This window comes from Oncorhynchus keta, chromosome 33, assembly GCF_023373465.1.
Source record: "Oncorhynchus keta strain PuntledgeMale-10-30-2019 chromosome 33, Oket_V2, whole genome shotgun sequence".
Classification (NCBI taxonomy): domain Eukaryota; kingdom Metazoa; phylum Chordata; class Actinopteri; order Salmoniformes; family Salmonidae; genus Oncorhynchus; species Oncorhynchus keta.
In genome coordinates this window covers 19,978,348-20,004,779 of record NC_068453.1, presented here as the reverse complement: position 1 = coordinate 20,004,779, position 26,432 = coordinate 19,978,348, and the positions used below count along the sequence as shown (strand labels likewise).

General features: G+C 45.1%; 1 protein-coding gene across 4 annotated transcripts in view; it reads right to left on the bottom strand.

Moving 5' to 3' along the window:
* LOC118366363 (synaptotagmin-1-like) overlaps positions 1-26,432 on the bottom strand; it is a 225,540-nt gene that overhangs the window by 17,784 nt on the left and 181,324 nt on the right. For 3 of the 4 annotated variants that reach the window (XM_052492401.1, XM_052492402.1, XM_035748976.2), the window contains 5 exons: positions 21,674-21,846; positions 18,547-18,672; positions 9,798-9,965; positions 7,387-7,554; positions 3,790-3,907 (listed from right to left, as the gene is read on the bottom strand). In XM_052492401.1, the coding sequence (XP_052348361.1) occupies positions 3,790-3,907; positions 7,387-7,554; positions 9,798-9,965; positions 18,547-18,672; positions 21,674-21,846 (753 nt within the window). The remainder of the gene's footprint in view (positions 1-3,789; positions 3,908-7,386; positions 7,555-9,797; positions 9,966-18,546; positions 18,673-21,673; positions 21,847-26,432) is intronic. The other variant, XM_052492403.1, reaches the window with a different exon arrangement.

Sequence of the window (26,432 nt, the reverse complement as noted above, 5' to 3'; positions counted from 1 at the left end):
ATAATTACTTAACACATTGGAAAGAATTAACAAAAAAACAGAGCAAACTAGAATGCTATTTGGCCCTACACAGAGAGTACACAGCGGCAGAATACCTGACCACTGTGACTGACCCAAAATTAAGGAAAGCTTTGACTATGTACAGACTCAGTGAGCATAGCCTTGCTATTGAGAAAGGCCGCCGTAGGCAGACATGGCTCTCAAGAGAAGACAGGCTATGTGCTCACTGCCCACAAAATGAGGTGGAAACTGAGCTGCACTTCCTAACCTCCTGCCCAATGTATGACCATATTAGAGAGACATATTTCCCCAGATTACACAGATCCACAAAGAATTCGAAAACAAATCCAATTTTGAAAAACTCCCATATCTTTTGGGTGAAATTCCACAGTGTGCCATAACAGCAGCAATATTTGTGACCTGTTGCCACGAGAAAAGGGCAACCAGTGAAGAACAAACACCATTGTAAATACAACCCATATTTATGCTTATTCATTTTATCTTGTATCCTTTAACTATTTGTACATTGTATATATATATATAATATGACATTTGTAATGTCTTTACTGTTTTGAAACTTCTGTATGTGTAATGTTTACTGTTAATTTTTGTTGTTTTTCACTTTATATATTCACTCTATATGTTGTCTACCTCACTTGCTTTGGCAATGTTAACACATGTTTCCCATGCCAATAAAGCCCTTGAATTGAATTGAATTGAATTGAGAGAGAGATAGAGAGAGAGAGAGAGTAGAGAGAGACGAGAGAGAGAGAGAGAGAGAGAGAGAGAGAGAGAGAGAGAGAGAGAGAGAGAGAGAGAGAGAGAGAGAGAGAGAGAGAGAGAGAGAGAGAGAGAGAGAGAGAGAGAGAGAGAGAGAGAGAAAAGTAGAGCGAGACACAGAGAGAGAGAGAGAGAGAGAGAGAGAGAGAGAGAGATGTACACCCATAGAAATAGGCCATTATCACATTGCTGCACACAGCCGGTGAAGAGCCCTGTGGCCTCGAGAAGTGATAACTATTTTAATTCCACGGGTACTGAAGCTCTCTCCTGTGGTGAGTCATACCAGTGAGAGTTGTTCCGTTGTCACAATATATACTGTACTGAAATATAGGGACTCACCTTGAGTCTATAATACAGGTTACCTGTACATCTTCAGCAAAGATTATGAGAAAGACACAAGTATCTTGCCTGCGATGCATTGTATGGTATATACTGTATTATAAGAGTCCCTCCAGGGATATAGTTCTGTTACGATAATGAAGGAGGTTGTTAACAAAAAATAAACCTTCCACTGTGATTCAGGAGTGGCTCAGCTGAGAACTTCTATCAATGATTAGATTAGGTGCTCTTTCAAAACGGTTTGAAACAAGTTTTGCTGAACAGCATGATACAGCGACTCTGGCTGTTACGGTTATTTGGGGCAATCAGAAGAATTATGAATAATTATACATATTTGAATGAAAATAGCGGTGTCTCGTTGGCTGAGCAGTAATTAGGCTCGATAAACAGGACAGCAGTGGAGAAAAGGACCAATCCCAGACCATCAATTACTTGTCCTCCTCCTCTAGTTCTGGCTGTGTCACGACGTGAGATAGTCACTAATTATTGTTATTATATACCCGCGTGTTATTTCATCTATCTGCCAAGCTTTGACGTCTATTCTCCTGGCAAAAAGACACTTCTGAAGAAGTTGACTCTTCAAACAACGGGCTAACTGAGATATACTACTCTGCGATATCTTGTTAGAAAAACTAAATTGGAACAAAATTTTGTCAGGTACAGGTGTCCAAAGCAATATTTTCTGTCCTAAAGCGTGTAAGGGAATTATGCTTGCTTGGTATTTGTTTATTTGGTTAGTCAAACCCAGAGGCGGAGAGAGAGAGAGATACCAGAGTATTGGCTCCTTCCAAAAGGAATGACAACACTCTCTTTCAAAACTTGAACAAAACAAGCCAAGCACAAGCTATTCTTCAATTCAATTTTCCGGTGACATTTAAAAAATGTAAAATTGCTGTCATTGTGTTCAGCTTCACTACCTTGTTCATTGTTCGGTTGACATCAAAAACATGGGCGTCGAAATAAGCTGTGTGAACAAGACGCCTGTTATCCAGCCTACTGTTTGGGACTTCAATGGGGAACATGAAAGTCAAACAATATCTCCTATAATTCTCATTCCAGTCAAAACCAGGCGAGAGTGTTATGTACTGATGGCCTGCTAGGCTGTGAGGCACGGGGAGGGAGAATGGACTAGATGCATGGTAACTGCAGCCTGGAGAGGGTTATAGTGAGGAGGAAGGACAGGGAGGAAGAGGAGGATAGGGGATTAAAAATGGTCCAAGGAATTGATAGGAGCGAGCCAGGGTGTAGGGACGGGTGGAGTGGACCCAGCTGTGGAAGGGGGATTTGGGGGCTGGGGGGCTCTTTGTGGGTGTGGAGTGATGAATGGTTCAGATGGGCTCTTATTTCTAGCTCCTGAATGTGCCATATCGACAGGACCATGCAGGAAAAACACTTGCTAGAAGGGGCCCGCGCCAACATAGCCCTCCTTCCCAGAAGAAAGAACAGAGTTTTAGAAAATTAGATTTCTTTGCTCATCTCTGAGTGTTTTCTGGCTCTCAGGGAGAGTGCTTCCCCTGCTCACTGATGAATGGGAAGCTGCTCAACACGAGATGGATTACTCAGTACACACACTCTCTGCAGTGCACACACACATGTGTGCCATGTGTGTGTGTGTGTGTGTGTGTGTGTGTGTGTGTGTGTGTGTGTGTGTGTGTGTGTGTGTGTGTGTGTGTGTGTGTGTGCATGCGTGGTCACTATCGCAAATGGAACATTCTGTTACCATGGCGTCAGGCTTGCGTTGAGTTGGTCAATTCATTAGAAATGTGTTCTATCTATGAGCCTCTACAGGTGCATTAGTGATCCATGGCCGCAATGGCCAGGTGTCTTTCCAAAGCGTTACTTCAATGTAGTCCCTATGGGATCTCCCGCCAACATAAAGCAGGGTGTTCATTAGTGCCCACTGCAATCATTACTGTCCATGTGTATTTTCTCCCACGCAACAGCAGGTCTGCACAGTGGAGCCCAGTAACCACCACCCACACCCCTGATCCCTGGAGTACCTGGTTCTAATCACGTGTTCTGTTGGCATCACATTGGCATTGTTCTGGAGGACAAAATGCCATTTCTATTGCTGTCCACATTTTGTAGGTAGATTTTAGATTTACATTAGTTACTTCAGATGCTATCTGTTATCTCCTGCCGATACAATGGTGGGCAATGATTGGTTGGAGACTGTTGTTGTTTGAGAGAAATAGCTGCAGGAAAATAGGAGACACTGAAGTGATTGCTGCCGAATATGCGTTTTCTCAGACAAAAGATGAGCCTGTCGTGTGGAAAGCCAGCGGGGAGTGAAAGTGCAGCACAATCAGAGCTCAGAGTCTCCAACAGACACCAATTTCCCCAAATCCAACGTGACAAAACACTGGGCCCCACAATGACTCACCAAGCCTTCAGCAAAACCCCTAGAACAGCACAGAGAGGGAGAGGGCAAAACAATGGTTTCTAATACATACTGTAACACCCTGAGAGCGTTTATTACCAGAGTGAGAAAGTGGCTTTGACTGAGCGTTTCAAAAGGACAGCCCCTCATCTTGAATGGACATGACACAGGTGAGAGCAGGTCTGGAGGTAAAATGCCTATTAGGCCTCCTGGCTGTCAATCATCTTGCCTGGCCATCCTTGTTGTGTTCCTCAGGCATCTGTTGTGACCCTCAGCTCTGCTCTGCTCACCTGACAAGCCTCCCACGTCCATCTTCTTCAGGTTCTTAGCCTCCAGGATGACCACGGTCAGCTTGCCGGCGGTGGGCACGTATCGCAGGGAGAAGCAGATATCACCCAGCTTCTCTTGCTGTGAGAGGAGAGAGAGAGAGAGAGAGAGAGAGAGAGAGAGAGAGAGAGAGAGAGAGAGAGAGAGAGAGAGAGAGAGAGAGAGAGAGAGAGAGAGGTAGAGGTAGAGGTAGAGGTAGAGGTAGAGGTAGAGGTAGAGGTAGAGGAGTCATGACCATAGCTAGGAATAAGGATGAAGTTGCCTGCTGAAGTAACACATGGTTAGGGAGTGTAGTCTAAAAGCTTAAACGCTTTCACATGGATTCTATTTTCCCATTTTGGTTTTCTTGGATCTTTGTAGGGCGCGGGCTGAATTTGGGTGAATTAATTTGGCCCCGCAAGTTTTCTGAGCAATTTTGGTTTGGGGGGGGGGGGCATAAAATAATGTAACAAAAGACCAGGAATTCAGCTCCAAGAGATTTTAATTTAGTAAATCTGTCCCCAACTATTCCCACACATAATAGAGATACATATGCTATCATATCCCAATGTAATAAAGGTTTGAAATTCTTATGTTTTAGTCAAATATCATAACTGTTTGGGCTTCTTGTGGTCAATTTGACAAATTATTTGTCATTTTGTTCCGAGAGACAGAATGTCATCAATCGTTCCCTTGTGTCATACACATCGAAATAAACAATCGTCGTCACAGAGCGAACAGACTCAAAATGGGATTTATATTTCTGGAATTACACATATTAACAAGTAGAACAGACTGATGCTCAATAAGTGTCCCAGGTCCAACTTAAATTACACATGATTGGAAACAGCCACTATGAATAGACCTCATAAATCAAGGGCCAAGGAGGCCTGAACATTGATTTTAGTTTTATATCCCAGAGGTCTTTCATCAAATTACAACCAAGATCGATTCCCTAATACTAAATATATGTGATGAGAATATAATACGGTTGCCAGATGTGAGTTGTATATGGGGCAGGTTTATTCTCAGCCTGGGTTGCCATTACTCAGTTAGTGTATCTAGCCGGGCCTGGCCTGTACACTCAGCCCAGAGCCGACGGGACTAAATAGACTCACTTTAATGACAGAGGCTCCAGCTTCATCAACATAAACACACACTCCTCCTGGGGAGACGTGGGCAGAGAGACTGAGAGTTAAAAACCCCCCAGATATAAATCATGCTTGTCTGAAGCCATCATGGTCTAATTATATCCCAGAAATATCTGGGAAAGGCCAGCGCTGCCTTTGGTGCTGCTAGACCCTCTCCTGCCGAGAGAGCTTCATGTTTGACCCGCCAGGTTGAGGAGGATGTAAACACTGTTACACAGCCGTTGTTCCCTCAGTCAATACCGGCATGTTATTTCAAAGCACGTTCGCAGGTAAATCCAATTGTCACCTCGCCACTTTTCTTCTCGACAACAGACGCCGTTGTAAGGAACCTTTGTTTCTGGAATACACGGCGGAAACAAACGAATTATGAAACCCCCTGATATGTTGGTCATGTGTCTCTTAAAAAGATTGGATTCCTTCTGAATTCATCTGGAATCCATCTGTTATTCTGGCAGTGTTTGACTTCAATTTAAAATGATGTGAACACTAATGTCGCCTTGTCTTTTCCACAGACCTATTGTATATGTAGTGGATAATCAACAAGGGGCTATGCATTCTGTGGAAAATAATGAACGACGTGGAACTCACCTTTACGGAGTTGTATTCTTTTCCAGAGAACAGATGATTATCAGAGTTGATGATCCCTTTTATACCATGGCTATAATTGAACACATTTGCCGCTACAAATGTTTTCATTTGCAGGTAGAAATGTGTTCAACATCCACTGTTTACTAGATAGTAAGTTTACTAGATAGTTACATTAGTTGCCTTTATAGCCAAACAAACAGACTTGCTAGTTTAGTCCTAGCTTGCTATTATGAAAATCAAATTAAAGCAATGCTAATAATGTTTTCAATTCAACTTTTGCTTTCAAAAGCAGCTCAAACATATAACATGTAAGAATGAACTAGCCATTGAATTCTACAGTGCTGATATAACGTGCATTATAGGAAATAATCCATGCTCTAGAATGCCCTTCAAGCCAATCAGAAACGAGTATTCAACAATACCATGGTATAATTAAGTAGTAAGGTGTGGAAAGTGTGTACGGTGTGGAAAATGGCCAATATACCACAGCCATGGGCTGTTTTTAGGATTTTACTGTTCTAATTCCGTGTGCAACCAGTATAGCAATCAGCATTCAAGGCTCGATTCACACAGTTTAGAATTAAGCAGTAAGGCACCTCGGGGGTTTGTCGTATAAGGCCAATATTCCATGGCTAAGGGCTGTATCCAGGCATTTCGCATTGCTTCGTGCATAAGAACAGCCCTTAGCCGTGGTATATTGGCCATATACCACACCTCCTCTGGCCTTATTGCTTAAATGATACCCCAGAGGAAATATTTGGGTCAACATGTCTCTCACTCTCTGTGGATGCATATATTTGCATAGATATGGGTAATGTGTCCATACATTTTTCTGAGTGGATATTGGGATTCTTCTGAAGGACAAACTTTGCCCTTGGTCTAGTGTGGTCGTGCCAAATGTAGAAGCATGGGGAGAAATAGGAGTTGGCTATAGCGCACAAACAGATCTGGGACCAGACTAGTGGTTGGGCTGTTCAGAGCATCTCTTTAGCTAGCCGCTATGACCTCATTGGGTGTCATTTGCAGCCACTGAGGCACGGCTGATGTGTGAAACATTCCTTTCTGTCACTGTTACACACATTCAATGAGGACAGGAACTTCTTCTTGACCCTACCGTCTCTTACACACCCACATAAGTTGCTTGGTGTGTCACATTATCCTCGAAGTCTTCGCATAATGATCCCATTTCAACATTTGTATAATCATATAGTGTTTAAGATGGTGCTCACGATGGTGAAAGTGGCCATTTCAAATCAAATCAAAATGTTTCAAGGTCCTTCAGCGAAAGCCCACTGAAGTGAGCGACTACCACTTTAAGGGCGTTAAAGACAGTGTTTCAAGCCTCGCGTGAAGTGATCAGGTGTAGCTTGTCTGGTTCTGGAACAACGCTGCAGATTGAGATGTCCTTCCACTCTCTGGCACCACAGATGTGAAAATGAACCTTTACATGAACCAAGCGTGCTGCTAAAAACAAGGTTCCCCTAGCAACCCACTCTTAAATGCTGCACGCCGTAACATTTACCTTGAACATTGTATCTCCATCTCTCTTTTATTAATAGAATGAGAAGCATGGAGGGATGATTAAGTGACATTTTTCAAGGGAGATGGAATACCTGGCAATGCTCACTCTTCAACATTTTTAACATAGTCATACGATTGTCGTGTGATAAAATGTGTCATTTAAAATGTCTGATCGTGGATTTTCTAGAAATGAACTGTTACCTTGGTGACAACACTCCATGCAGACTGTAGTAACTTTGGGGAAGAAAATATTAGGAGTTTCTGATGTGTAAACTTGGAGTTATTACCTTATATATGTTGTATATATATTATATTATTTACCTCCTCCTTCTCGGCGCTCACAAGATCCCGCCACTCCTCGGTCACGTGACTAAAGTCAATCTTGTTCATGGGCAGCTTCACGTCTCCGATGGCGTCGTGCTTGGAGAAGCGGTCAAAGTCGTACACCGTCATCATCAGCGTCTTGCCTCCCAGCTCGACGTAGGGCACCTGGGGAGAACCATATAACCACTAGAAGAGTCTGTCCGAACATGAAACCTATCTCTAAGTGTCTTCTGGTGGAACTTACTTATCTCAAACTAAGGATGAAATTGAAGTAGAGTATTGTTGACACCTGTAGTAGCATAGTGGTGATAGTGGTGATAGTGGTGCTTTACAAAATGTCCGCCAGATTGGCACGCTGCATCAAAGCTACTCCCAGGCACTGGTATTACTTGTCAAGGAATAGAGAGGAGTCGTCGTGAGTTGGGGAAGTTCTGGTTCTAGAGCATTACAAATCAATCAACCCCACTCCTTCTCCATCCTCCTCCTCTCCTTCCTTCTCCAGTCCTGTGTGACGGACAGGCGGCAGGCAGTCTTATCTGCCAGAGATCCGGGGCGAAGGAAGGGGTGCTGGTGGAGGGGATGTGAAGAGGAGATGAGGGTGGGGTCTAGGATTTGATTCTTGATTGCCTCCAATTGAGCTGTTTTCCAGACAAAGCTCATTACAACATGGTGACAAACTGCCTGATTGGCTAGAAAAGAGATAAGACTTCTGAAGTTTGTCCTTGACACTATCACCACCACGACCAAAGAACACTCCTAGCTCCTTCATTTCTATAATGGAGCCACTTGTGATTACAAGTAGGTGCTGGTGGGATAAATAAAGCTTCACAGATCTACCATGTTTTCTGAATTCCAAAATAAATATGCTACTGGTATTTAACCAATCTGGCAACCACATATGCTACGTATTTCTCGCTGCAGACAAACACCTGTGCTCTTTGTCCTGCTGGATGAATACCACAACTCTTCCTCCACAGATGAGATACTGTAGCTACAATCACATTTTCGAAACTGAGAAAGTTTTGCTCAAATTTAGGCCAAATCAAAACAAGAAAGAGAGAGAATAAGGAGAGATGTGAGTTTGCATCTGCCTGTTTGAATACTGATCATACAGAGGCTGTGTGGACCAGGAGGCAGTGTGTCAGCAGGTTGCTACTGGGCCAGCTGTGTGGACCAGGAGGCTGTCTGTCAGCAGGTTGTTACTGGGCCAGCTGTGTGGACCAGGAGGCAGTCTGTCAGCAGGTTGTTACTGGGCCAGCTGTGTGGACCAGGAGGCTGTCTGTCAGCAGGTTGTTACTGGGCCAGCTGTGGACCAGGAGGCTGTCTGTCAGCAGGTTGTTACTGGGCCAGCTGTGTGGACCAGGAGGCTGTCTGTCAGCAGCTTGCTACTGGGCCAGCTGTGTGGACCAGGAGGCTGTCTGTCAGCAGCTTGTTACTGGGCCAGCTGTGTGGACCAGGAGGCAGTCTGTCAGCAGCTTGTTACTGGGCCAGCTGTGTGGACCAGGAGGCAGTCTGTCAGCAGGTTGTTACTGGGCCAGTTGTGTGGACCAGGAGGCTGTCTGTCAGCTGCTTGTTACTGGGCCAGCTGTGTGGACCAGGAGGCAGTCTGTCAGCAGCTTGTTACTGGGCCAGCTGTGTGGACCAGGAGGCTGTCTGTCAGCAGCTTGTTACTGGGCCAGCTGTGTGGAACAGGAGGCAGTCTGTCAGCAGGTTGTTACTGGGCCAGCTGTGTGGACCAGGAGGCAGTCTGTCAGCAGCTTGTTACTGGGCCAGCTGTGTGGACCAGGAGGCAGTCTGTCAGCAGGTTGTTACTGGGCCAGCTGTGTGGACCAGGAGGCTGTCTGTCAGCAGCTTGTTACTGGGCCAGCTGTGACCAGGAGGCTGTCCAGGAGGCTGTCTGTCAGGAGGCAGCAGGTTGTTACTGGGCCAGCTGTGTGGACCAGGAGGCAGTCTGTCAGCAGCTTGTTACTGGGCCAGCTGTGTGGACCAGGAGGCAGTCTGTCAGCAGGTTGTTACTGGGCCAGCTGTGTGGACCAGGAGGCAGTCTGTCAGCAGGTTGTTACAGGGCCAGATGCTCCATGTCTACACACCTTACCCGAACGAACACACCACAGCATGCAAATTACTTTGTCATAGAACAAACAAACACAACCTGCTTAAACTACTGTGTGGTTTGTGTATTGTGTATTTGTCCTATTCCTTGAGAAATGTCTATTGTTGTTATTATGGATAACAAAGTTTACTACTTCTACTACTACTACTACAACTAATACTACTACAACAACATCAACTACTACTACTACTACTGCTACGACTACTACTACTAATACTACTGCTGCACAAGACAAGGTTTGAGAGTTGCATGGGTGTAGTATTGTCTAGTCTACTCTTATACCTTGAATAAGTACCTTGAATTGGAACTGCTCGTTGAAGGTGGGGTTTAGGGTCTTCCGGTGGACCTTGGTCTCAAACTTCTTCTTCTTGTCAGGTAGCAGGTAGACCTTAACATAGGGGTCCGAGGTGCCGCCCATGTCCATGGCTGGAAGGTCCGCTGCTTGGATGATCCCTACTATGAGCTGAGGAGAGGAAGGGTGGAGGGGAGACAACAGAGACTGGTCAGCACTACAGTCCTACCCACAGCAATACCCTTCTACCCACAGCAATACCAGAGCCTTGATATGACTGTCATCCCACCACCATTCTAACAGAGCAGGTCCTGACCTCGACTGCTCGCCGCCTTAATGCTGCTTTGGCTTAAGCCACCGTGGCTTTCAGAGGAGCATTACTTTTAATATCACCTATGGCCTGCTGATGTAAAATGTAAAGAGCTACAGATGAGAAGGTATGGATGTAGGTATGGATCCCTTTGTAGGAGCTCTGCAGTGATTGACCTGTTCTCCACCACATCAGGCTGATAATTGATAACCATGCTGGGGGGCAGGGGAGGCTGATTGACCTGCCAGTCACAGCTGCTTCCTCCAAGGCCTATTGAGGCCTCCTAGTCAGTCAATCAACTTCCTGTCAGGCAGCCATCAACCGGCAATCTGGAGGGGAACCAGGGCACTCAGCCATGGAGCTCTCCAGCAGTTGTCAGAGCCAGTCAGCATGGATTATTGTAACGTGAGAAATAAGGCTACCCTCTGCCATTAAAACGCATGGATCGGCGTAGCAATGGATGCTGGATCGCATCATATTTTGTGACCCGTGTTTTCGCAGTTCAGATCAGAGTGCTAAAGCAAGGGTCAGGGGTGTTGGGACTCCAGCTGTAGGCTCCTGAGTGGCACTGTGGTCTAAGACACTGTATCTCAGTGCTAGAGGTGTCACTACAGAACCTGGTTCTATTCCAAGCTGAATCACAACTGTGATAGGGTGGAACACAATTGGCCCAGCGTCATCTGGGTTTTGCCGGGGTAGGTCGTCAATGTAAATAAGAATTTGTTCTTTAACTGACTTGCTTGGTTAAATACATTTTTTTTTAATGATGGGAGGATGATGATGGGAGTGGAGGATGACTATGTGATGATACGATACAGAGGCCAAAGCAAATTCTCCACAGACAGCTCACTGTCCACGCACAGCACAAGTACACTGCACAGGAACGCAACATGGAAGAAACATAGATGGAACCCCCTCCGTCAATGGGGGTGATATTGTGCCAAAATAAACCCATGTTAATGCATAACATTCTCACAACATTGTTGTAACACAAAATAAATTATACTCTTGTTATATGCACTGAGCAGAGGTTGGAACCAACCAAAATCCGGAAAATAATTACATTTTTTCGAGGAACAGAACAAGAACCAGAACCGAAAATGAAAGTGATCTATACTGTTCTGGAACAGATCTATTATTTTAAAAGCATGGTAACTGGTTAATAGCATTATTTTATATTTCAGGCATTTTTTCCAGTCCAACAAAAAATTGACGACAATGCTTTCCGTAGTTGTGTCAAGTTGGCTGGTAGTGGATCTCTAACTCGAACAGCTTGTTCCATTTCATCCCACAGATGCTCAAGTGGATTGAGATCTGGTGATTGGGCAGGCCACTGCAGTCAGCTGAATTCACTGTCATGTCCGTGGATCCATTCCTATACAATCCTAGCCTTATGGCATGGGGCATTATCCTGCAGAAAAAAATCTATTTGCAGATGGATACGCTGCTGCCATTACCTGCTTGGTAATGATGTTCAGATATCCTGCGGCATTCAAATGTTGCTCCACTTTTATCAAGGGGCCCAATGTGTGCCATGAATACACACCCCACAATATCACACCACCAACACCATCATGTTATCACGTGGCATGATGGATGCATGTACCCATACCCTAGTCCTCCTATCTGTGTGAAACTGCAGGCACTGGGATTCATCAGACTAGGCAATGATTTTCTAATTCTCCAGTGTCCAGTGTTTTCATTCCTTAGCACACTGCAACCGCAGAAAAGACGTCGCTTGCCATACCCCATTCGTGTCAAGGTACGATGAGTTGTGCATTCTTTTATGGGTCTTTAGGCACCAATGTTGTACTTGACTGTCAGTTGACTAATTGTAGCCAGTCTGTTGCGCTGCACAATTCATGTCAGCATCCTTTGTCCTCTTTCATCATTGACCCATTTTTGACCACTGGCCTGCTTTTTGACCACTGGACCACTGGTTTGCTGGATGTCCATTGGGTGGTGGACCATTATTGATTTACACGGGAAACTGTTGAGTGTGAAAAACCCAGCAGCGCTGCAATTCTTGACACACTTAAACCAGTGCACCTGGCGCCTACTACTATACACCATTCAAAGGCACTTAAATATTTTGTCTTGCCAATTCACCCTCAGAATGGCACACATACACAATCAATGTCGCAATAGTCTCAAGGCTTAAAAATCATTCTTTAACCTGTCTCCTCCCCTCCATTTATAGTGATTGAGGTGAATTTAGCTGGTAACATCAATAAGGGATCATATCTTTCTGCTGGATACACCTGGTCAGTCTATTTCATGGAAAGAGCATGTGTTCCTAATATGTTGTACACTCAGTGTAGTTTGAACTTAAAGCTAAAGCAACCAAAAGGGAACGACTAAGATACTGTACATGTACTGTATGTTCTTCAAAATGTATGAAATATATTTTGTTCTCTAACCCATCTACACACAATACCCCATAATGACAAAGTGAAGACATGTTTTTAGAAAAGTTGAGTGAATACATGCTAGAATCACCTTTGGCAGTGTTTACAGCTGTGAGTCACTCTAAGTACATCTCTAAGAGCTTGCACACCTGGATTGTAAAAATCTTCAAGCTCTGTCAAGTTAGTTGTTGATCATTGCTAGACGGCCATTTTCAAGTCTTGCCATAGATTTTCAAGACAATTTAAGTCAAAACTGTAACTGGACCACTCAGAAACAATCAATCAATAACTATTACAAATAACTATTACAAAACTCAAATACTCAGATATTCTGCTGTGAAACCACCTCTATTGTTTAATACAACACATACAGGACAAATGTCCACAGTCAAGAGTTAAACAGTCAGATTCAGACTAGCTGAATATTTCATCATATTTGAATATTCTCGGAGGGACCAGTTGAGTCAAGTGTACAAAAGGGCCAACAGCTGCACTGAAGTGGATTATTAAAGGGGACTAATAAACTGGACAGTGGTATAAAGTACTTAAGTAAAATTACTTTAAAGTACTATATAAGTAGTTTTTTTGACAACTTTTGACAACTTTTACTCTACTACATTCCTAAAGAATAATAATAATCTACTTTTTACTCCATAGATTTTCCCTGACACCCAAAAGTAGTCGTTACATTTTGAATGCTTAACAGGACAGGAAAATGGTCCAATTCACACACTTATCAAGAGAACATCCCTGGTCAACCCTACTGCCTCTGATCTGGCAGACTCACTAAACACAAATGCTTCATTTGTAAATTATGTCTGAGTGTTGGAGTGTGCCTTTGACTATCCGTAAATTAAAAGAAACAAGAAATTGTGCCGTTTAGATTGCCTAATAGAAGTAATTTGAAATTATTTATCCTTTTACTTTTGCCACTTAAGTATGTGTTTGCAATTACATTTACTTTTGATACTTAAGTATATTTAAAACCAAATACCTTTGGACTTTTACTCAAGTAGTATTTTAAGTTGTATGACAATTGGGTACTTTTTCCACCACTGAAACTTGATTATTAAAGGGTACTACTAAACTGATTTATTAAAAGGTACTACTAAACTGATTTATTAAAAGGTACTAATAAACTGGTTTATTAAAAGGTACTAATAAACTGGTTTATTAAAAGGTACTACTAAACTGATTTATTAAAAGGTACTACTAAACTGATTTATTAAAAGGTACTACTAAACTGATTTATTAAAAGGTACTAATAAACTGGTTTATTAAAAGGTACTACTAAACTGATTTATTAAAAGGTACTAATAAACTGATTTATTAAAAGGTACTAATAAACTGGTTTATTAAAAGGTACTAATAAACTGGTTTATTAAAAGGTACTACTAAACTGATTTATTAAAAGGTACTAATAAACTGGTTTATTAAAAGGTACTACTAAACTGATTTATTAAAAGGTACTAATAAACTGGTTTATTAAAAGGTACTACTAAACTGATTTATTAAAAGGTACTAGTAAACTGGTTTATTTAAAGGTATTAATAAACTTGTTTATAGCCCACCCATTTTCACCTACCTCATTCCCATACTGTTTTTATACTGTCTTTTTTATTTATTTACTTTTCTGCTCTTTTGCACACCAATATCTCTCTCTACCTGTACATGACCATCTGATCATTTATCACTCCAGTGTTAATCTGCAAAATTGTATTATTCGCCTACCTCCTCATGGCTTTTGCACACATTGTATATAGACTGCCCATTTTTTCTACTGTGTTATTGACTTGTTAATTGTTTACTCCATGTGTAACTCTGTGTTGTCTGTTCACACTGCTATGCTTTATCTTGGCCAGGTCGCAGTTGCAAATGAGAACTTGTTCTCAACTAGCCTACCTGGTTAAATAAAGGTGAAATAAAAATAAAATAAAAAAAAGGTACTAATAAAATGGTTTATTAAAAGGTACTAATAAAATTGTTTATTAAAAGGTACTAATACACTGGTTTATTAAAAGGTACTAATAAAATGGTTTATTAAAAGGTACTAATAAACTGGTTTATTAAAAGGTACTAATAAACTTGTTTATTAAAAGGTACTAATAAAATGGTTTATTAAAAGGTACTAATAAAATGGTTTATTAAAAGGTACTAATAAAATTGTTTATTAAAAGGTACTAATAAACTGGTTTATTAAAAGGTACTAATAAACTGGTTTATTAAAAGGTACTAATAAAATGGTTTATTAAAAGGTACTAATAAACTGGTTTATTAAAATGTACTAATAAACTGGTTTATTAAAAGGTACTAATAAACTGGTTTATTAAAAGGTACTAATAAACTGGTTTATTAAAAGGTACTAATAAACTGGTTTAAAAGGTACTAATAAAATGATTTATTAAAATGTACTAATAAAATGATTTATTAAAAGGGTACTAATAAACTGGTTTATTAAAAGGTACTAATAAAATGATTTATTAAAAGGGTACTAATAAACTGGTTTATTAAAAGGTACTAATAAAATGGTTTATTAAAAGGTACTAATAAACTGGTTTATTAAAAGGTACTAATAAAATGATTTATTAAAAGGTACTAATAAACTGGTTTGTTAAAAGGTACTAATAAAATGGTTTATTAAAAGGTACTAATAAACTGGTTTATTAAAAGGTACTAATAAAATGATTTATTAAAAGGTACTAATAAAATGATTTATTAAAAGGTACTAATAAACTGATTTATTAAAAGGTACTAATAAACTGGTTTATTAAAAGGTACTAATAAAATGATTTATTAAAAGGTACTAATAAAATGATTTATTAAAAGGTACTAATAAACTGGTTTATTAAAAGGTACTAATAAACTGGTTTATTAAAAGGTACTAATAAAATGATTTATTAAAAGGGTACTATTCCATTCTGTGTTTGTGTTATGATATGATCCTCACGATACTGAACATCTGATCTGGCTTCTTTCACATTCCCCAGGTCTGTAAACCTGTGTGTGTTTAACGGAGGGGCAGTGTCCTGTCACAGAGAAGGGCCTGCCGGGTCGTAACCCTTCCCTGTGTGTGTGATATTGGCCGCTGACGGGAGGCTGGAGAACGGTGTGCACCTACAATTGTGACTAAGCACGTCCTGAAAGGAGTTGTTTCGATACTCCCTCCCTGGTCCCTCCCTACGGCTCCACACTGCCACACGAAACACTGCACACTTCAAAGGAGAAAGCGAAAGCCCCAAGGGGACGTGAAAGGTGCTGTCATATTCCTCCTGTCTTCTCTTGCTTTTTGCAGGAAGCTCTGAGAATGTATTCTCTTACAGAGGTCAATGGTAGAAGTACATTAGGAAAGACAGAGAAAGGTAATGGGGAAAACTGTGGTTTTAATTATTCCTACCCAATATAATGGAGACGGTAAACTCTGTTATGAATCCAGAGGGTCTCCTTTCGTCCCATTAAAAGGGACATTAATATGATGTTGAAAGAGGGAAATAGCATATTATGTCTCCCTTACTGGCTCCTTTGTGGATCATTTGTGGTGAAGTTATCAGCCATGATCTTCCAGATCTGCCAGTCAGCCAGACTCTTCCAGATCTGCCAGTCAACCAGACTCTTCCAGATCCGACAGCCAGCCAGGATCTGCCGGAGCCAACGACCTGCCTGAGCTTCCTCTCAGTGCTGAGCTTCCTCTCACTACTGGGCTTCCTCTCAGTACTGGGCTTCCTCTCAGTACTGGGCTTCCTCTCAGTACTGAGCTTCCCCTCAGTGCCGAGCTTCCCCTCAGTCCCGAGCTTCCCCTCAGTCCCGAGCTTCCACCTCAGTCCCGAGCTGCCCCTCAGTCCAGTGGGGTCCTTGGTGAGGGTTATTAGGCCTAGGTCGGCGGCGAGGGTCGCCAATCAAAGGACGTGTTACAGGGGGACTAAGACTTGGTTGGAGTGGGGTCCACGTCCCGAGCCGGAGCCGCCACCGTGGACAGACGCCCACCCGGACCCTCCCCTATGGGGTTCTGTCACGCCTTGGTCTTAGTATTTTGTGTTTTCGTTATTTATTTGGTCAGGCCAGGGTGTGACATGGGTTTATTTTGTGGTGTGTTTTCATATTGGGGTTTTAGTAGGTATTGGGATTGCGGCTGAGTAGGGGTGTCTAAGCATAGGCTATGGCTGCCTGAGGTGGTTCTCAATCAGAGTCAGGTGATTCTCGTTGTCTCTGATTGGGAAACATATTTAGATAGCCTAGGTTTCACTGTGTGTTTTGTGGGTGATTGTTCCTGTCTCTGTGTTTGTTGTCACAATATAGGCTGTATAGGTTTTCGCGGTTCGTTTGTTGTTTTGTATATGAAGTTATTTCATGTATCGTTCATTATTTCATTAAAGAACATGAGTAACCACCACGCCGCATTTTGGTCCGCTTCTCTTTCAACAGACGAACGCCGTTACATGAAGCTGCTGGTGGAGCTGCCACTCTCATGAAACCCCCAAAACCCCATTCTAATAGAGGCCTGGGCCAGTAGCCATCACTGGTGCTTAACTAACAGAAACAGGTGGAGACATTTGACTACATAGGTCTTTCTCTTTCCTCCATTCAGAGAGAGGCCCTGCTCTACTGAGCTGAGAAGGGCAGATTACCTTTAAACAAAATGAGAGCCCTCCTGCCCCCCCTGCTCCTCCACCCCCTCCTCCTCCCATCCAAAGTCCTCAGCAGAGGACAAGAGAACAACTAGTGGAACAATCACCTGTGCCAGCCACTCTTCCTCAGACTAGGGCAGTCTTTTCACTGTGATTGCATCTACTCTGTGGACCTGATCTGAAGACACAGGAGCTGAGTGAGTAGGGGGCTCTGTGGCTCTCTGCTGTAGCTGCTGCTGAACTGAAAGTGGGTCAGACTGACAATAGTCCCTGGTTCCCTGGCTTGTCTCTCAGCCTCAGAGTTGGGTACTGTCAGTGAGCACCGGGCCCAATGCTCCAGGTTTCTGTCACACACACACAGTGACAACTGCCATCCATTCATTATGGATCCATTATGGAATTACGGTGCTTATTATTAATGGACCACTGTAATCACAGTCTCACAGAACAGAACAGGCTGGTATGGTTTTACACTGCATGACAGCTCAGTAAACTACTGGGAATGTAGATAGCTATATTAGACGTAATATATAAAATAAGTAATGTGACTAGTATTCAGTTAGTGCATTAGTCTTAAATGGTAATAAGGCTCTTTATCAGAATACATTTGAGTTATATAATGACTATTATGGCCATAACAACTGAGTGCGTGAGGGATTATTGTGATTATTAATCCTCATGATTAGCATCATTTCTGTCTGTTACCGTCACTACATCCGCTAAAGCATTTTCATTTAAGGACAAAAGGAGTGCTTGAGGGTCTTTCAGGGGAAAGTTGTGATGCATGTGGAGAATCTCTAATGTTCCGAACGCGTGGATAATATAATATGGTGGGTCAGCGAACACTTTCACCCAAAGTGACAAAGCAATCCACAGAGAACTGTCAACATACTATCATTCCACCCTCCTCTATGATCTGTCACACCACATCTGGAAGTTGGTCTGCTCCTCAAGTCGCTCTGCTTTTAAAACCCAGACGGAGGGAAAAATACAGCAGATGTATTCCAGAGGGGACTGTGTTCCCGTCAAGGCCGAAAGAAGGCACTTTTACACAAAAAAAAAACTGAAATACCGAAATCTCAAGATGAGATTGTTTGCGAGAGGAGGAGTGATTCATTCACAAACCAACCCAACCACCGTGATCCTCTGGTGAGGTGTATCTGATAAGCTCTGGTTAGCATGCTGCAGTTACAGGCATTCATTATAAACCGTGGTGATACAACAATGAACAGTAGGAGTAGGTTCTGCATTATCTGGGTAGGCAACATTTTCTCAGTGTTTAAAAAAAATGGTTTGATGAGTCGATGGACCAACCACAGAGGAAGATGGGGGTGACTATACTTACGAAGGAGAGACCTTTCGGATAACAACGACAACGACAGTGAGACTGGATATCAGAGGCGGACCCTTACCGTATTCTCGGTGAAATTGTAATCCAGGCTGAACTGTAATTTGCCCAGTTTCTCTTCCTCCTTGGGCTCGGGCTCTTTCTCCGTATCGGTCAGGCCTGTCTCAGCGTCATCCTCATCCTTCAAGGCCTGAAGGAGACACCCACCAACAGTCAGTGCCCTCCGTGTGCCGCCTGTGCCAGCCCCTTAGACGGCTGTTGCCCTGCCCCGCCCCGGGCCTGCCAGCGGGTGTGCCAGCGGGCCCGTCTCCTGAAAAAAGCTGCCTCTCTTTCGGGGGATTATAATGGGGGGAGTAAGCACTAAAACACCACAGCTGTTAACACCAGGACATGCTCGGTGATGCGCTAGCCTTGGGCCGGGACCCTTGATGCGGTTCAATCAATCTGTGGGTGTTTTGGTCTGAGGGGGCGAGGGGGGAGAGAGATCAAATGATAGAGCCAAAAGATGAGAGTAGTGGGCAGGCAGAGGAGGGATGGAGGGAGGGGGAGGAAGAGAGAGAGACAGAGAGAAAATGAGAGAGAGAGAGAGAGAGCGTTTCTGCAAACCACAAATGACAATTCCCTTGATGTTATTTCAAGAAGATCAGTCTGTGGTGCAAAACAAATCAACAAGCAAATGTCAAGAGATGGCGCGAGTGAAGAAGAAGAAGAAGAGGAAGAAGATGAGGAGTGAGTTTTCCTTTGCTAGCCTGGTTCTGAGGGGATGCTGGTAGTGATGGGGGAGAGGCGGGTTCGAGGCAGGGGGGCAGTCAGTTTGTTATTATAGCATGCGATTAAAGAGGCAAAAACTAGCTCTCAAGTACATTCAGTGTCAAAGTTGCCTTCCAAAGGGTCAGACATTGTCAGACTGTCATTGTTGCATGCAGGGCATTCTCAGTAAACAGAACAGTACTCTGGTTGTGACCCCCACATTCTCAGTTTACTTATCATTCACCCATCAGGAGACACAATGGCATTGTCAGAACCATCAGCTGCATGTGTTACCCCCACGCCGATGGAAGCTATAAGCATCATGCCAGCAGTAGGTAGGTAGGTGTTGATAAGAGATGTTGTCATGGTTGTCATGGTGATGGTCAGGTTGCTGGTGTGAAAGCATCAAGGCTGAACAACATTGATTTGTTTGGAATTTGTACGGCCCATCTGAGTCCCCTCCTGGTGCAAGCAAACCTATAGTCAATTTTTCCCTAAGCAAAACTACAAAAAATGTAATTGTTTGTTTGTTATTGCTTGCACACAGAGAGGAGAGGAGTATAGCAGAATAGACAGCCATGTTCAACACCCACAATGTGTGTTAGGTATTTTACTGGGTTAAGTCAAAGTCAAGTCAATCTGCCTGTTGACTTCAGGTGAATGTATGTTCAGGTGAATGCTTCAGGTGAACGTAAAGCTACTGTATGTGTAAACCTTACTACAGGTTTCAAAAGCAGTAACCTAGCAACTTAACCATTCTACTTTAGCTTATAGGCACATCTTCGTTTTGAAATGCAAAGCAAAGATTGAAAAGGCCCCAGATGAAGAATCAGTGTGGTTCAACCTTGTTAAAGCGCGCCCAGGGCTTCTTTCATACATATATATGTGCATGTGCAAGACTACGCACATATATAGAGCAGATATACATGTACTGTATGCATAGTTACATATATTTGGTTCTATAGGGGTAAGTTGTTGTCAAGAGGCTATCATAACATCAGAGCAGCAGGCTTAAGGAGGATCCAACAACAATTGGGAACCTACCGCCAGTGACAATCCCGCACAGTCATCAGACACAACACAGATAAGGAGGACATAGAAGGAAGAAACACACATTAAAACAACCACACACAGGAGTTAACACAAGAGTCTGGGCACACCAGGAGAAATGACCGCTCGGGAGCCCATGGCCCCGCCTCTAGAATATCTAACTAATAGGTGTGTTGCATAAGTAACCAATAGGGGTGTTGTATTGGCAGTGCGTAGCCTAATTGCTTTGACGTGTAGTCGTAGCAGCTCCTAAATCAGCACAGGAAAAGTTGTGTATCTAAATATAATTAATTCTAGATTGAAGTCATTGTATTTCTATGGGTATAAGTTTAAAATAAATCAGTGTTATTATAAAGCTTACCAACTGTCACTAGGAACAAGGACACAAGGCAGAGGCCTCTACAAATCAAAGAATTGTAAGCATTTCAACAAAAGCTCTTTGGGATGATGAAACCTGTGGAGCTCACTCCTTATCAGACTGTGTAACACCTCTGCATCTCTGGCCTGTGTGGCTATTCAATCCCCTACTCCTACATCATCTCACAGGGCTTTGTCCTCAACCCCAATTCAATGTCCCTGATTGATGATGTGAGCGGTGTTGGCGTGGACAGACTGCAAATTAAACAAACTTTGTCGGGGGGGATTGAGAGCCTTCGTTAATGCAATTAGCATTCTAACTGGGGTTAAAGAGCTGTGTGTTCCCTATTCTCTCTGTGTGCGTTGTAGAGGGAGGGCGGAATTAATTCACTCCCCTCGCTGGTAATTAGCTAATGTCATTTCTCTGGGTTGATACCACTGGCAATACAGCATATCGTACTCAGCGTTCATTGTTCTTAACACATTCAAATACTGAGAGGAACAGAAAGAGAGATTGAATTCTCTCTCTGAGGCGATTATAAACGACAGACTTCCTTAACAGTCCTGCAATCAGAGTGGATGGGGAGGAGTCATCGCAGACGCAACAATGTCAACACAAGTCGTGTGTTATGTGTGTCCACTGGTCTTCTTGGGGGAGAGTTTGGCCTAAACCAGGTGCGGGTCAAACTACGGCACGCTTTGTTATGTGAAGATTATTATTCTGACATATACTGTATATGCATTTATTTATAGGTTTCAATCATCAATGTACAGGTGCCTGGTAAGTGTAATAAAAGTCAGTGACGTCATTTCTGGCTACAGTCAGTCACAGATAAAATGAAAGAGACTCACAATGTATAAAAATGTATATAACAATTTTTTTTTTTACCTTGAAGTAAAAGGTAAGTTATATACAGTATATATGATGCAGTAGAAAATACAAAAAAAACTTGGCAATATCAAACACTACTGTTGACTAACAAACTATTAACTCTAATCAATAACGTTCAATGGCAGTAGTACAAAGTCTTTACCTCGGTTTTCGTACCGTCGTTCACGTCCATCATGTTGATGGCATTCTTGCCCTTGTCTTTGCCCTTCTTCTTGTTCTTCTTCTTGAATATGCACTTCTTGCAGATGCAGAAGCAGCAGGAGAGGACCAGGACCACGGCCACGAAGGCGATGGAGACGATGGCCCAATTTGGCACTGGAGAGGGACACACAGAGAGATTGAAGGTTAGACGAGCTTATGTCAAAGACGGGGGCCATATCTGGATGAAGAAAACCGCACCATTGCTCTCACTCTTCTTTTCTCAAACAACCAAAAGTGCCTCGTCCAGAATATGGCACCATTGTCTGTTTCAAACTAGGCCCGAGCTGACCAGAAATGCCTCTTCACCATCTCCCTGCATCTGACGAATGACTCTGATGGCGGGACGTTGAGACTACTTGTTGAAGAGAGCGGCTGCAGCAGCAGCTGGAGTGAATGAGGACATAGAGAGAGACATAAGGATGTGGGATGGCAGGTCACCTAGCGGTTAAGAGTGTTGGGCCAGTAACCGAAAGGTTGCTGGCGAATCCAGAGCCGACTAGATGAAAAATCTGCTGACGTGCCCTTGACCAAGGCACTTAACCTTAATTTCTCCTGAAAGTCACTCTGGATAAGAGTTTCTGCTAAATGACTCAAATGTAAAGGTAATGTGCAGACGGCAGACTTTTATCAACAGTGGTGGGTGGCAGCGTCCCCGATCTGCAGTCGAGACATGGACTCCTAATGATTGCCCTCGAAGAGAGACGTTTTAAGCGTCCCGATGGCATCCTCGGCCAATTTAGTGGAAATAGCAGAGGTTGGTATTTTCCACTTGCCATTTAAACAAAACATTTCTCTCTGACAACTGATACTTTCACACCAATCACGGGCACACGGGTCAGGGTGTAGAGGTAATTTGCAGGGCCTGTTGGAGAGCGAGTTACCAACTGTAGCGTGACCATGTCGAGTCAGTGATTGCATGACCACTCATCATGTTCATGGGTTTTGACAATTCTTTCTCAAAGAGAGTTCCTATTCATACGTTTGTCTCAGATTCATCTCATACTAGCCAGTTTCTGAGAACTTTCTTTGAGAGCTTTTGTTATGTTGCCAGTCAATTTCTTAGCATTGCTCGTGGATGTGACCTACTCTGCAAAGGATACTAAAACAGCCATGGACCGTTATGTTACTTTAATTGAGAATGTAATGACATGTTTTTTTCCTCCCCACTGTAGGCCCTATTTTATATAAGGCTGAATGGACTAAACAGTCCAGCTGAAAGGTCCAGTCAGGGCTGTCACAGGCAGACAGGGAGCCGCTCAGCTCCACAGCACAGTGATCACTCTAACAGCCTGCTGACAAACAGAGACGCCCATCTAAACAACAGGAGTCAGGCAGTTCTCCCCGACAGAACACACGCACGCACGCACGCGCACGCACGCACGCACGCACGCACGCGCGCACGCACACACACACACACACACACACACACACACACACACACACACACACACACACACACACACACACACACACACACACACACACACACACACACACACACACACACACACACACACACACACCAGCTATGCACGGCACAAAAGTGGGAAAATTACAGCTTCTGCTCACCAACATCAAACACCTTGCAACCCACACCTCCTTTCAACAGAGAGGGCCACCAACAGGCCCATCAGCAACAGAGAGGACCACCAACAGCCCATCAGCAACAGAGAGGACCACCAACAGCCCATCAGCAACAGAGAGGACCACCAACAGGCCATCAGCAACAGAGAGGGCCACCAACAGCCCATCAGCAACAGAGAGGACCACCAACAGCCCATCAGCAACAGAGAGGACCACCAACAGGCCCATCAGCAACAGAGGACCACCAACAGGCCCATCAGCAACAGAAAGGGCCACCAACAGGCCATCAGCAACAGAGAGGACCACCAACAGGCCATCAGCAACAGAGAGGACCACCAACAGGCCCATCAGCAACAGAGAGGACCACCAACAGGCCATCAGCAACAGAGAGGACCACCAACAGGCCATCAGCAACAGAGAGGACCACCAACAGGCCATCAGCAACAGAGAGGACCACCAACAGGCCATCAGCAACAGAGAGGACCACCAACAGGCCATCAGCAACAGAGAGGACCACCAACAGGCCATCAGCAACAGAGAGGACCACCAACAGGCCATCAGCAACAGAGAGGACCACCAACAGGCCATCAGCAACAGAGAGGACCACCAACAGGCCATCAGCAACAGAGAGGACCACCAACAGGCCATCAGCAACAGAGAGGACCACCAACAGGCCATCAGCAACAGAGAGGACCACCAACAGGCCCATCAGCAACAGAGAGGACCACCAACAGGCCATCAGCAACAGAGAGGACCACCAACAGGCCCATCAGCAACAGAGAGGACCACCAACAGCCCATCAGCAACAGAGAGGACCACCAACAGCCCATCAGCAACAGAGAGGGCCACCAACAGCCCATCAGCAACAGAGAGGGCCACCAACAGCCCATCAGCAACAGAGAGGGCCACCAACAGCCCATCAGCAACAGAGAGGGCCACCAACAGCCCATCAGCAACAGAGAGGACCACCAACAGGCCATCAGCAACAGAGAGGACCACCAACAGGCCCATCAGCAACAGAGAGGACCACCAACAGCCCATCAGCAACAGAGAGGACCACCAACAGGCCCATCAGCAACAGAGGACCACCAACAGGCCCATCAGCAACAGAGAGGGCCACCAACAGGCCCATCAGCAACAGAGAGGACCACCAACAGGCCCATCAGCAACAGAGAGGACCACCAACAGGCCCATCAGCAACAGAGAGGACCACCAACAGGCCATCAGCAACAGAGAGGACCACCAACAGGCCCATCAGCAACAGAGAGGACCACCAACAGGCCCATCAGCAACAGAGAGGACCACCAACAGGCCCATCAGCAACAGAGAGGACCACCAACAGGCCCATCAGCAACAGAGAGGACCACCAACAGGCCCATCAGCAACAGAGAGGACCACCAACAGGCCCATCAGCAACAGAGAGGACCACCAACAGCCCAGCAGCAACAGAGAGGGCCACCAACAGCCCATCAGCAACAGAGAGGGCCACCAACAGGCCCATCAGCAACAGAGAGGGCCACCAACAGGCCCATCAGCAACAGAGAGGGCCACCAACAAGCCCAGCAGCAACAGAGGACCACCAACAGGCCCATCAGCAACAGAGAGGGCCACCAACAAGCCCATCAGCAACAGAGAGGACCACCAACAGGCCCAGCAGCAACAGAGAGGACCACCAACAGGCCCAGCAGCAACAGAGAGGACCACCAACAAGCCCATCAGCAACAGAGAGGGCCACCAACAGGCCCAGCAGCAACAGAGAGGACCACCAACAGGCCCAGCAGCAACAGAGAGGACCACCAACAAGCCCATCAGCAACAGAGAGGGCCACCAACAGCCCATCAGCAACAGAGAGGGCCACCAACAGCCCATCAGCAACAGAGAGGGCCACCAACAGCCCATCAGCAACAGAGAGGGCCACCAACAAGCCCATCAGCAACAGAGAGGGCCACCAACAGCCCATCAGCAACAGAGAGGGCCACCAACAAGCCCATCAGCAACAGAGAGGGCCACCAACAGCCCATCAGCAACAGAGAGGGCCACCAACAGCCCATCAGCAACAGAGAGGGCCACCAACAAGCCCATCAGCAACAGAGAGGGCCACCAACAGCCCATCAGCAACAGAGAGGGCCACCAACAGCCCATCAGCAACAGAGAGGGCCACCAACAGCCCATCAGCAACAGAGGGCCACCAACAAGCCCATCAGCAACAGAGAGGACCACCAACAGGCCCAGCAGCAACAGAGAGGACCACCAACAAGCCCATCAGCAACAGAGAGGACCACCAACAGGCCCATCAGCAACAGAGAGGACCACCAACAGCCCATCAGCAACAGAGGGCCACCAACAGGCCCAGCAGCAACAGAGAGGGCCACCAACAGGCCCAGCAGCAACAGCCACCAACAGCCCATCAGGAGGGCCACCAACAGCCCATCAGCAACAGAGAGGGCCACCAACAGGCCCAGCAGCAACAGAGAGGGCCACCAACAGCCCAGCAGCAACAGAGAGGGCCACCAACAGGCCCAGCAGCAACAGAGAGGGCCACCAACAGGCCCAGCAGCAACAGAGAGGGCCACCAACAGGCCCAGCAGCAACAGAGAGCCACCAACAGGCCCAGCAGCAACAGAGGGCCACCAACACCACCAACAGGCCCCAGCAGCAACAGAGAGGGCCACCAACAGGCCCAGCAGCAACAGAGAGGGCCACCAACAGGCCCAGCAGCAACAGAAAGGGCCACCAACAGCCCATCAGGGAGCACACAGCAGCAACAGGAGGGCCACCAACAGCCCATCAGCAACAGCCACCAACAGGCCCAGCAGCAACAGAGAGGACCACCAACAGCCCATCAGCAACAGAGAGGGCCACCAACAGGCCCATCAGCAACAGAGAGGGCCACCAACAGGCCCAGCAGCAACAGAGAGGGCCACCAACAGGCCCATCAGCAACAGAGAGGACCACCAACAGCCCATCAGCAACAGAGAGGAAGACCAACAGCCCATCAGCAACAGAGAGGGCCACCAACAGCCCATCAGCAACAGAGAGGGCCACCAACAGGCCCAGCAGCAACAGAGAGGGCCACCAACAGGCCCATCAGCAACAGAGAGGACCACCAACAGGCC